Here is a 12,687-nt window from a genome sequence, read left to right as displayed (position 1 = left end):
ATGAACATTCAAGTTATAAAACTCCTCATGTTAAATTATTTTTCCTTTTCCATATTCTTTTTTTAGAAAGTGATCTGCCCCTATCCGAAACACAAAACACATTTTAGTTAGATCCCCTCAAGAGTTATTGATATATTTCCTTCCCACATGATAATTTTAATTAAAAAATCTTTATTAAATAAATGCTACAAACAGAGGCCACTAAGAGGGGAGTTTTGGAGGGAGTAGCTGCAGACTCTGAGCTTGAAAGTAGCGGGACTCGGTGAGTGGAGCATTTGGCCCATCTGTGGATTGTTTGGCTGGCTGTTCTCTGTGTATGGGTTGCTTAGCAGAGCCACAGGGCCCTGAGTAAGCAGGATGCCTTGCTAAAGGCTGAAAGGCTCTTGGCTCTGGAACTTTGATCAGTGCCTTGGCAAAGATGGAAAGGCTCCAACCAATAGAGGCAATTAACAGGGTTTCTGACAAGTGAGAGAAGCTTTCTTTCCAGGTTCAGCAGTATGTGAGATATTAAGATGGCCAGTGATGGAACAATGGCGGTGTTTGAAGACAGAAAGGATTTCCTGTGCATGAAGTGCAAGCTGGTGACTATGCTGGAGGAAAAGATTCTAGCATTGGAGGAACAAGTTGAGATGCTACTGAGAATCAGCAAAGCTGAGGAGACAGCAAGGTTTGGAAAACACCAAGGAAAAATGACACTGGCCTCAGACTTTAAGGCCAGAAAGGATCATAACGATCATCTAGCTGACTTCCCAGGAATCAGAGACAGAGAGGAAGTCATAGGAGGTCTGGTGGCTCATAACCACCAGAGGCAAGAGGTCAAAGCAGCATTCTACATAGCTGGAGACAGATAAGGATGGGCAAGCTGTGGCCACTAGAGAGAAGACAACAGGAAGAATTCCACATGGCTAGAAGTTTCAAATTGATACCAGGTCCTTAACATGAAAACTACAGAAGATACCTCTGAAGATCCTGGAGGTCCAAGGGAACAGAAGGATGTATTGGATACACATGTGGATGGCAGTTTGGCCCAAACTGTAAGAAAATCAAGCTTGCCCACAAAAAGTTCTCCAATTGGCCAAGGAACACAGACAATCCTTGTTGTAGATTCAATATTCAGAAGAATTAAAGAACATTCTGCAAGGCATAGGTGGACAACAGGACAGTATGCTGCCCTCCCAGAGCCAAGACAAGAGATGTCACTCTGAGGGTATGTCTACATCTAAAATTTTGCAGCGCTGGTTATTACAGCTGTATTAGTACAGCTGTATAGGGCCAGCGCTGCAGAGTGGCCACACTTACAGCAACCAGCGCTGCAAGTGGTGTTAGATGTGGCCACACTGCAGCGCTGTTGGGCAGCTTCAAGGGGGGTTCGGGGAACGCGAGAGCAAACCGGGGAAGGAGACCAGCTTCCCCGCGGTTTGCTCTCGCGTTCCCCGAACCCCCCTGCAAACCGCAGGGAAGGAGACCTGCTTGCTCGGGGGTTCGGGGAACGCGAGAGCAAACCGGGGAAGGAGACCAGCTTCCCCGCGGTTTGCTCTCGCGTTCCCCGAACCCCTCTGCAAACCGCAGGGAAGAAGACCTGCTTGCTCGGGGGTTCGGGGAACACAAGAGCAAACCGGGGAAGGAGACCAGCTTCCCCGCGGTTTGCTCTCGCGTTCCCCAAACCCCCCTGCAAACCGCAGGGAAGGAGACCTGCTTGCACGGGGGTTCGGGGAACGCGAGAGCAAACCGGGGAAGGAGACCTGCTTGACTACCAGAGAGGCTTCCTCAGGTATGCTGCGATACCTGCTTATTCCACGGAGGTCAAGAAAAGCACTGGTAAGTGTCTACACTTGATTACCAGCGCTGGATCACCAGCGCTGGATCCTCTACACCCGAGACAAAACGGGAGTACGGCCAGCGCTGCAAACAGGGAGTTGCAGCGCTGGTGATGCCCTGCAGATGTGTACACCTCCTAAGTTGCAGCGCTGTAACCCCCTCACCAGCGCTGCAACTTTGTGATGTAGACAAGCCCTAAGACTGGATAGGCTTCTGAAGTCAGTGGGCTAGGATCTACTGGTGATGTTTAATATCAGCACTAATGATATGAGCATAAATTCAACCTAGTTGGTAGTATTGAAACCTGGCGAGATAATTTGCATGATTGCAATGTTAAAATCAATGGTTATAACCTATTTAGGAAGGATCGAGAAGGCAAAAGGGAAGGGGGAGCTACACTGCTTGCTTCTGAGTCACTGATAACTCAGAAAAAAGTGATATTGAAAGCTTAGGGGACAAGATGACCATCTCTTTATGCGTCTATCTACATAGTGTAGAAAGAGAAGTGCATGATCACGAGGGACTTCAATTTCAGTGACATATGCTAGAGGTCTCATGCTGCCAGGACTAAAACATCCTTGCAATTTTGTAAACATTGCAGATAATTTCTTAACTCAAAAAGCATTGCAGTGAACACTGGGGAATTCTTTATTAGACCCTGTCTAATAAAAGAACTGATCACAGACCTAAAAATGAATGCCAGCTTAGGTACAAGTGATCAAGACTTGATTGCATTTATAATGTGCAAACAGAATAAAGCCCAGACCAGTAATATACATACTTGCTGCTTTAGTAGGGCCAATTTCACGAACCTGAAAACAATTATGACCCAAACAGCTATTAGGAAGAATTTAATCAGAAAAATGTGAATGATAATTGGGAATCATTTAAGAACACCTTACTAGATGTCCAAAAAGCCACAACTGAGGAAGATGACTGTACTGGTTAAAAAACAAACAATCTGATTCAGAGTGGAAGTGAAGACAATCGCAAAAAATAAAAAGATAATATAAAACAGGGGTTCTGAAACTGGGGGTCGTGAGGTTACTACATGGAGGGTTGCGAGCCATCAGCCTCCACTTCCCGCAGCTCACATTGGCTGGTAACAGCAAACGGTGGCCACAGGGAGCTGAGGGGCTCCATGCCTGCAGATGCTTCAGGTAAATAAAAGAACAATGTATTAGATATTCAATTCTATTCTTCCATAGAGTTTAAAATAATCAAATGTTGTTGAAGACCCGTTTATAAGCCAACCCCGCTCTTTGATGCGCCACTTTTTTACCAAAAATATATGGCTTATGAATGAGTATATATGGTAACTTGATTTTTTATGAGATTATAAATTTGGTTGATAAAAGTAATAGTGTTGATGTAATATATGCAGACTTCTGTAAGGCATTTGATTTGCTATGACATGACATTTTGATTAAGAAATAAGAATGATAGAAAATTAGCACTGTTGTCTAAAGTACTGTTGTAGCCATGTTGGTCCCAGGATACAACCAGACAAGATGGGAGATAAAACATCTTTTATCGGACCAATTTCTGTTGGTGAAAGAAACAAGTTTTCAAGCTTACACAGGGTTCTTTTCCTACTCCCCACCTTGTCGCTATAAAATGAACATGGCACACAGTAAATGGACTACCAGCTGGCTAACTGATAGGTATCAAAATGTAAATGTAAATGCAGACTCATTGAGGGATGTGTTTCCAGTAGGGTCCTTCAAGGATCGGTTCTTGGCCCTATGCTGTTTAATGTTTTTATTAATGACCTGGAAGAAAACAAAATAATCACTAATGAAGTGATGGAGCAGCAAATAAAGAGGACCGCTCACTGATTACCAGGTGATCCAAACTGCTCTGAAACTAAGAACCAGCAAACAATGTGTGTTTTATTATAGCTAAATGTAAATGAATATATTTGAGAACAAAGAACATAGGCATACTTACATGATGGGGGACTCTACCCTGGGAAGCAGTGACTCTGAAAAAGATTTGGGGGTTGCTGTGGATAATTAGCTGAACAAGACCTCCTAGTGTAATGGTGTGGCCAAAAGAGTTAATGTGACCCTGGGATACATAAACAGGGGAATATCGAGAAGGAGTAGAGAGGTTATTTTACCTCTGTATTTGGGACTCGTGTGACTGCTGTTGGAATAGTGTGTCCAGTTCTGGCACCCACAATTCAAGGAAGTATGTTGTTAAATTGGAGAGGGTTCAGAAAAAAGCCACAAGAATGATTCAAGAATTACAAAACTTGCCTTACCATGACAAACTCAAGGAGTTCAATCTATTAAGTTTAACAAAGAGAAGGTTAAGGGGTGACGTGATTACAGTTCATAAGTACCTATATGGGAAACAAACATTTTATAATGGGCTCTTTAATGCTGAAGCTAGACAAAGTCAGAGTGCAAATAAGGTGTAAATTTTTAATGGTTAGATTGATCAACCACTGGAACAATTTACACACAGTTGTGGTGGACTCTCCAATGGACTCTGACAATTTTTAAATCAAGATTGCCTGTTGTTCTAAAAGATAGGTTCCAGGAATTATTTTGGGCGAGTTCTATGGGCTGTGTCACACGGGAAGTCAAACTATATGATCACAGTGATCCCCTCTGGCCTTGGAATCTATGAATCTATATTGATTGATTGGAGTTCTTCTAGCTGATCCAATGCCTTCTTTGACGCATTTGCCATTAGAACACCAGAGTCCTCTCATTTTTAACATTTACTGTACTCCCAAAATGGAAGTTCACTATTGCTTTACATTTCATAACAAGGTACAGACATTGGCAGGTCTCCATAATATGTAAATATTCAGTCTGGTAAGCAAGCTACGATGTAATACATTAAAAGAACGACTGAAGTTCTATCAGAAACTTGCTACGTTTCACTAATGAATGTTAGACCAATTGTAAATAAATAAATGTTGCCAATTAACAAGTAAGCTAACAAACAAAAGTACTGCACCACAAAGTGCTCTGTGGGAAAACATTTATTTCATGGTATATTTGTAAATATTTGGTATTTCAACAAGTAAAGATGTTTTAGTAACGAGACTTTGCTAAAACTTTGTTATTAGATCTTTTCTAAGAAGCAGAAAAATCACCACTACTTTGGTTTTGATTTTTATATCTAAAACAAAGTTCTGCTGTAATTATATTAGGAAACTTGCTCTTTAGGGGGAAGTACAAAATCAGCTGTTCTAAATATCTAGTCTGGAATCCATTTTTTCCAGACTAGAGAAAGTGGCATTTGTCTCACTTATTAGTAATAAATATAAAACATAGTAATAACTTCTAGTGCCAAGCCAAAGTAAATGATAGCTCACCAATACTAAGAGATACACTGCAATATTGGTATTGCTAGACTATGCTTTTGAATAGCCATTAGAAAGTTACTGAGCAAACAGTATCTCCACCATACCTCTATCTGATGAAGAGATTTAAATATTGACAAATCAAAAGGCAAGAGGTGCTCCTGAATGTTGCTGGTTCCAAAAGGTCCCTCTGTGCCAGTTACCTAGTAATCAAGATTAAAGACAGAATTAATACACAAAACCAATCAACACGCATCTGTTGCAGCGTCTGCCGTAAATTACAGGGATTGAACCATATAAATACAATTACTGAGAACCCTCTAAAATGACAGCCAAAGAAGTTGAAGGATTCCACTGGTAATGACACTTGAACACAATTTAGCATTTAAAAAAAGAAGGAAAAAAAATTAAAGGCAAAAGCCGAACACACAGAAAGCAAGATACTGAACTTAAAAGGCAGTTCTACACTTAAAACACTGCAGCTGCAGAGCTTCAGTGAAGATGCTACTATGCCCACAGGAGAGATTCTCGTCAGCATAGTTATTCCACCTCTACGAGAGATGGTAGCTATGGTGACAGGAGATGCCATCCCATCAACATAGCGCTGTCTACACTGGGTACAGGTTGGGAGAACTGCATCGCTCATGGGTTTATATAAGTTTATAGTGCAGACTTGGCCTAAGGCTGCCACCTTGTGCTTATACATTGTAGCACATGGAGTTGTGGCAAAGACTTCATAGTTAAGATGGTCATTAGTTTTCCATTCTATACTAATTGACACCTAGTCCCCCATTCACTAAAAATAATCTCTCTTCTTGAAATAAAATCAGACAGTTACACATATTTCCATCCCAGGGTTTCATATAGGGCAAGGCATTTCCAAGTTGAGAGCTTGGAAAAAGTTGAGCATTGTTAGGTATCTGCAAACTGAAGCGCAAATCTAGAAACCAACCAAATTGGTTTTATTTGCTTGTCTTCTATTAATATTAGTACCAATACAGAAGGTTCAGAAACACTCGCCATGAAGATCCAAATTTGAGAAGTCTGCAGGATCTCTTGCTTGGATTCATCTGGGATTTGCAAGCTCTAAAGGAGCTGACATGCTCTAAGCACAAGCGATCAGAGCTTATAGGGTCAGAAAACACCACTGGGGCCAAAGAACACAGGTTTCTCTCTCTAAGACCATGTAAATTTTGTAGCATTGGAGCTGCAAGGCTGGGGAATGGAAACCTCCATAGAAATGAAACTGCAGATGCATCTTTGCTTCCACAGAGCACAAAAGCTTCTGATGAAGTTTCCGTATTCTCCCCAGCTGTTCATTTTTGCCCATTAAGGAACTGGACTCCTCCACTGCTCCCTAACAGTGTAACTATTCTAATCCCAGATAAAAAAATTGATTCAGATTTAATTAAGTGTGCAAGAACATGAGTGCTTTAACTTTTAAGTATTCTTGAAAGGTCATCTTTACAGCTGGACTTCAGAAGCTGTAAATTCAGTTGGATAGATTTAAATCAGAAGTCAGATAAGACAGGGAAGTTGTTCTGTTTTTGCTATGAAAAGTAAAAAAAAAAAATCAGTCTTTTTAATTCTGATGAGCTCTCAATTTTTGTACATCAGAACTGAGGAAAACGTTTCCAATTCACTTCAAATTTGGCAGAAGAAAAATCTGTCATGGTTCCAGACTGAACCTACTAATTTTGAGGTTGCCATATGAGCTTTTACTGTTAAGATTACAAAGGGCTAAAATTGATTTTTAATGGAAACTCAGTTGCAACTCTCAACTACAGAACAGTTATTATTTACAATTACAGATACAAAATAATGAAGTGAGAATGTTGGGGGGGGCAGAGTTTTTATAAATTCTACATTAGATGGATAGTATCACACAGTTATATGAATTCCCAATGGCCAACCAAGGCTCCGAAAGATTACGTGGTTGTATGCCTATTTATAAAGGGCCTACAGTGGGGCTCTGGGGAGGTGATATCATGCAGGAAAATATCAGCTGCTACGTGTTGTTGCTTCTAGGCACAATAAAGTGAAGACTCTGGGCCACCTAATCAGCATTAATATTAGCGTTTCCATGCTTTCAAAGGAAAAGTGACACTGACAGCACACCATTAATTTCTAGTTTAGAGGCGGGCAAACTATGGCCCGTGGGACCCTCCTGCCTGGCCCCTGAGGTCCTGGCCTGGGAGGTTAGCCCCCGGCCCCTCCCCTGCTGTTCCCCTTGCCCCACAGCCTCAGCTCACTGCACCGCTGATGCAATGCTCTGGGCAGCGGGACTGCGAGCTCTTGCTGGGCAGTGCAGCTGCAGAGTCACGGCCTGACCCGGTGCTGTGCTGTGCAGTGGCATGGCTGGCTCCAGTTGGGTGGCCCAGCTGTCTGTCTTGGTGCTCGGGGCCGTGCGGCTGTAGCACTGCCGGCCACCTGTGCTCCAGGCAGTGCAGTAAGGGAGCAGGGCGGGCTTGGATAGAGGGCAGCGGAGTGTGGGGTGGTGGTCAGGGGTGTGGATGGGGGTTGGGGCAGTCAGAGGGCATGGAACAGGGGAGTTGAATGGGGTCAAGGGTACCGGGGGGAGAGTCAGGAATGAGAGGAGGAGGTGGATGAGGCGGTGGGGGGCAGTCAGCGGCATGCGTTCTGGGGGCAATCAGGGAGAAGGGGTGGTTGGATGGGGCAGGAATCCCAGGGGGCACTCAGGAATGAGAGGAGGGGTTGGATGGGGCTGTAGGGAGCAGTCAGGGGCAGGGGGCCCGGGGATAGTCAGAGGACAGGGAGGGGTGGATGGGGCTGGAGTCCTAGGGGAACCATCAGGGGGCAAGAAGTTGGGGGGGGTCTGATAGGGGGTAGGAGCCGGGCCACGCCTGGCTGTTTAGGGAGGCACAGCTGCCCTAACCAGCCCTCCACACAATTTCGGAAACCCGATGTGGCCCTCAGGCCAAAAAGTTTGTCCACCTCTGTTCTAGCGTATACTGCTGGAAACAATGTCTACATTATTTACATCAATAGAGTCTACCTTTAAATATTTGAGTCTACATGTGAAATCCAGAATATGACCTAGATCAGTTTTGGCATCTCCATTAGCGCACGTAGGTTTCCCCTGGCGCAACTGCTGAGTAACAGCATATAACTGCAATGGTCTGAGGCTGAAGACCTCTCCAGCCATTAGTAATTGTTCTCCTGAAAAACAAGAGTACAGTAATGTTAAACATGGAGTCATAATATTTTAAGATTTCATCCAAAGAGATAAACAGCTGATGCTCACCACTGCTGTGGGGAAGGAGCAAGAGAGGAGAATTACAGTGGTGGTGGGCATGCTGGAGATTTAACTGGTTGCCCTTTACACCCTAGCTCTGACTGAAATACTGAAGCAACATCCACATGTTTTGCCATTTTAAACAAATATTCAAAGAACAGAAAACTATGGACTTCTTGCACCAGAAAATCTAAATGTTTAAAATAGGCCCTTCAGCCACAACAGGCCTAAACCTCCTAATGGAGTTAAAGTCATACCCTCATTACTTTTAATAGAACAGGATCAGACATACTGAAGCCCATTTATCTAATGTAAAAGATCACTCTTTCTCCAAGCTATCCTTAGATATATTCCCTAACAATTAACACTAACCATTCCACTTGCAGAACACTTCCTTTTAATAAAACATATTTACCAACTTTGCAGCATTTACTGTATACAATGGGGAATTACAGAAAACATTTCTAATGGCTATACTGGTAGGTCTAAGGCTCCCACAGTACTCACAATGTCAAAATGAACTCCCGCTGTCTGAAATACAATATGCATCCCCACTTAACCTGATTTACCATCAACATTTCTTCAATCCCTTCTCACTCTAGTACTCTTATTTTGGACTGGTTTTCAAGGGGGTAGGGACAGCTCAGTGGTTTGAGCACTAGACTCCTAAACCCAGGTTTGAGAGTTCAATCCTTGAGAGGGCCACTTAGGGAGGGGGTTGGACTAGATGACCTCCTGAGGTCCCTTCCACTCTGATATTGTATGAAACAGTAAGAAATAGCATCAGATTGTCAGCCCTCATGGACACCTGACTATAGCGAATAAACTTCAAATACACTGCTCTGGAATTGTTAGCATTTCTCCTCTCACTCAGAGGCAGCAATAAGACCTTAGGGACAGGACAGGCATCAGTTTTCATAATAAACTTTATAAATTATGGATGGGGTTTCCAAAAGCACTCAGTCAATGATTCTCACTGCCACTCTGCCTCAATGGGAGCAGACGAAGGCCAGCTGCAGAGGTCTTTGGAAATCTCATCCTAAGTGCTGAAGTTACAAACTATGCCAGGTTCTGCTTTGCTATGGTCACAGTAGTGTAAACCTAGAGCAACTCTGTTAATGCTAATGAGGTTGCATGTACTGCAAGTCAGGATAGAATTTTGTCCTGTAACTATTATTTTAAAAAGTTACACAATTTTCTGAATACTCCCTTTGAAACGGTTTTACAATTTCATAAGTTCCCTACTGCTGCAATACTGACCAACTCTATCAGCAGCAAGAGCATAAGGTAACTCACTGCACTAATGGAAAAGGCATTCAGTCTCCAGGTCTAAGGAAAGAATGCCTTTTAACAAGCTGACTAGGATGCATTCACGATACTATAATTATGAGGTTAACTAAACTATTAAGTTAGAAGTGTAAAATAGTCACAAATTTATGTACAGTGAACAAATTAAGTTTTAATTCAGCTCATGCTAAAATATTATTAATGAATGTGGATAAACATGTGTAAGTTGCAAGAGGAAGTGTTGGAATAATATACCATGTCAAGAGGTTTTATGAAAAAGTTTCCTGGCGAGGACACTCTGGGCTCACCATATACGAGTTCTGTGTTTGGGAGAAGTTTCACTAAGTCCATTCCAAGAGCCAGGCAGAGCAGACTTGTGGCAGTGTCTATTTACTGCATTTCCACATTGCTGTTGAGAGCATCTTTACAAGCAAGCACTGACAATGGCCCAGCACTGTTCAAACCAAAACACATCTGTCCAAATGGAACATGCAAAGAGTTGATAGCAAGACAGAGGGGAGGAGAGCAAAAAAACCCCAAAGAAAACGTGATCCACAACATTCAAAAGGGAAATCTATATCTGGCTGCCTGGAGACATGTAACTCCATGTATATTCATTTACAATATAATTTAAAGAAAATTTGCATACCAAATACACACTATTGTTCTCTGTTAAAATCTAGAGAATTTGTTACAGTACCTCTGTGAAAGAGCTCTTCAGCCAACGCAGCTGTGATCCCATTGATTTCCTGCAAAGAACAAACCACTGTAACTGACTAATTTAAATGTTTTCCATTCTTCAAATGTTTAACTCTTCTGACATTTATCAGAAATCTCCCTTTCCTGCCATATTAGAAGAGCTTCACAAATATCTTAAAAAATGAAGTATTGAGACCATAATTATATCTTATGGATTTATTATAATACTAAAGTCACTAAGGAAATAACCTGCAATAATTTTGAAAATTAAAACAGTCTTAAATTAGAAAAAGACAGACAGCATTAGACTATAGTTAAATAGGCACACTCTTAACTAGATGTCTTTACTCTTTTAAATTTAACAGATGCTACAGTAAATATTAACAAAAATATTAGCACTACTTGAAAGCAAGCCTATTCCTTATACAAGTTCTAGAAACTACTTATTGCTCAGAAATGTCAAGATGACTATTTTGAAAAGAAATCTTGGAATAAACCATTTATTAAACATTCAAGAGTTCCTCTGGTATGTCAGACTGAGACTGCACGCCACTAACATGGAAAAGATGCTTTCTTTGGCTTGCATAGGTGTGAAGAAAGAGATAGCTATAGAAGAGGCAATTAAATTCATTCCTCTAGATTTTTCTTCAACATATTAGCTTTTTGACAGCATTAATGCTACGCCACCCCGCCCCGCTCTGGCATCACCATTAATGAAGCCCCAGGAGTCAAGAGGCAGAGGTGTAGACAACTTTGGAAGAGAGGATGAGGGCAAAAAAATTTCAGTAGAGGGATGTCAACATTTCTGCCTCCCCAAGTCCATAAAGGAGGGGAATGAAAGGCACCAAGATGAGGAATGAAATATTTCCCACATATGATGAGCAACGAAGCTATGGAAATTCAGAGGCTGTTTTGGACACAATGCAACAGTAGTAAGATAATTCTTGTATTGATTCTGTTAGACACAAAGAAAGCCCTGCAAAAACAGTATCAGAAGTAAACCTGCATGCAATAGTTTAATTTTAACCTTGAAATAGTCACATCATTTAAGTCAAATGACTCTTAATTCAGTACTCATCCAGAATTTTACTTTGTTCACAGACAGCTCTAATGCTTCATAATAAGGAGATAAAGACACAGAGTCCATCAGCTACACCAGGGGTCCCCAACGCAGTGCCCACAGGTGCCATGGCGCCCGTGGGGGCATCTTCATGCACCCACGTCCTGGCCCCGGGACAGCACCCGCTGAAATGCAGCAGCGGCATTTTGGCAGGGACATCTCTTGATGACGCCGCTTGCCGTCAACAAGTGACATCATCGAGAGGCGTCGCCCCCGAATTTTGGCGGGGACACCTCTTGATGACGTCGCTTGCCGTCGACAAGTGACATCATCGAGAGGCGTCGCTCTCGAATTTCGGCAGGGATGCCTCTCGATGACGCCGCTTGTCATCTACAAGTGATATCATCGAGAGGCGTCGCCCCTGAATCTCTGTGGGGATGCCTCTCGCTGACGTCGCTTGTTGACAGCAAGCAACATCGAGAGGCGTCACCGCCGAAATGCTGCCGAAATTTGGTGGCATTTCAGCAGGTGCTCCACCGCCACAGTGATCCTTCGGCTGGCGCCCGCCAGCCTAAAAGGTTGGGGACCACTGAGCTACACATTACTTTGCTCATTTATTGAAGCAAGTATTTTAGAAAATATGCTCCTAAAATATAAACTGAACTAAAATTGCACTGAGTATGTATCAGCCTAAAAATGTTTAAACCAAATAAACTTAGGGTGAAAAGCTACAAAAACTGCATTCTAAAAAACAATTCAGTGGCACCGAATTGTTCTTGCTCCTGTTTTAAACAAACAAATTACAACAGGGGTAATTCTCAGCACATATGCACTTGATGACAAAGCTGTACAAACACCTGTTAATCCTCACCACCTCACTGGTAATGTAGGAAAGTAAAGTTTTTCCATCTGCAAGATATGAACAAGTTAAATGACTTTGCCCACAGCCACATAGCAATCAGCTCGTGGCTAAAGAGTCCCCCTTCCTATAGCAGACCTGGGGAAACAGAAATCTCTGTCTCCAGCACTGCTCTAATCATATTTCTGTTTGTCTAGTCCACAGTAGTCTTCTGTTCACAGGATCAGTTTTCAGCTGCACTTCCAAGGAGTACCCATTCTCTTTTCCTTGCTACAAGATTTTGTAAGTTTAGCAGAGGAGACAATTCAGGTGTCAAAAGTGAAGTATAGAACTTTCTCTCTACGGATACAAATTCTATGCTTGAGTAATAGAGTATAGCAATAGAA

At 42.4% G+C, this 12,687-nt stretch overlaps 1 protein-coding gene across 7 annotated transcripts in view; it reads right to left on the bottom strand.

Annotated features, from left to right (window-relative positions):
- NISCH (nischarin) overlaps nucleotides 1–12,687 on the bottom strand; it is a 68,474-nt gene that overhangs the window by 28,680 nt on the left and 27,107 nt on the right. For all 7 annotated transcript variants that reach the window (XR_004001199.1, XM_030568843.1, XM_030568844.1 and 4 more), the window contains exons 4-6: nucleotides 10,384–10,432; nucleotides 8,157–8,320; nucleotides 5,248–5,343 (exon numbers count right to left, since the gene is read on the bottom strand). Coding sequence is in view for 6 of the 7 variants with exons in the window: in XM_030568843.1 (XP_030424703.1) it covers nucleotides 5,248–5,343; nucleotides 8,157–8,320; nucleotides 10,384–10,432 (309 nt within the window). In the remaining variant the exon portion in view is untranslated. The remainder of the gene's footprint in view (nucleotides 1–5,247; nucleotides 5,344–8,156; nucleotides 8,321–10,383; nucleotides 10,433–12,687) is intronic.

The sequence above is a fragment of the Gopherus evgoodei genome, chromosome 7 (genome assembly GCF_007399415.2).
Source record: "Gopherus evgoodei ecotype Sinaloan lineage chromosome 7, rGopEvg1_v1.p, whole genome shotgun sequence".
Classification (NCBI taxonomy): Eukaryota; Metazoa; Chordata; order Testudines; family Testudinidae; genus Gopherus; species Gopherus evgoodei.
This window is presented reverse-complemented; position numbering and strand designations above follow the sequence as displayed.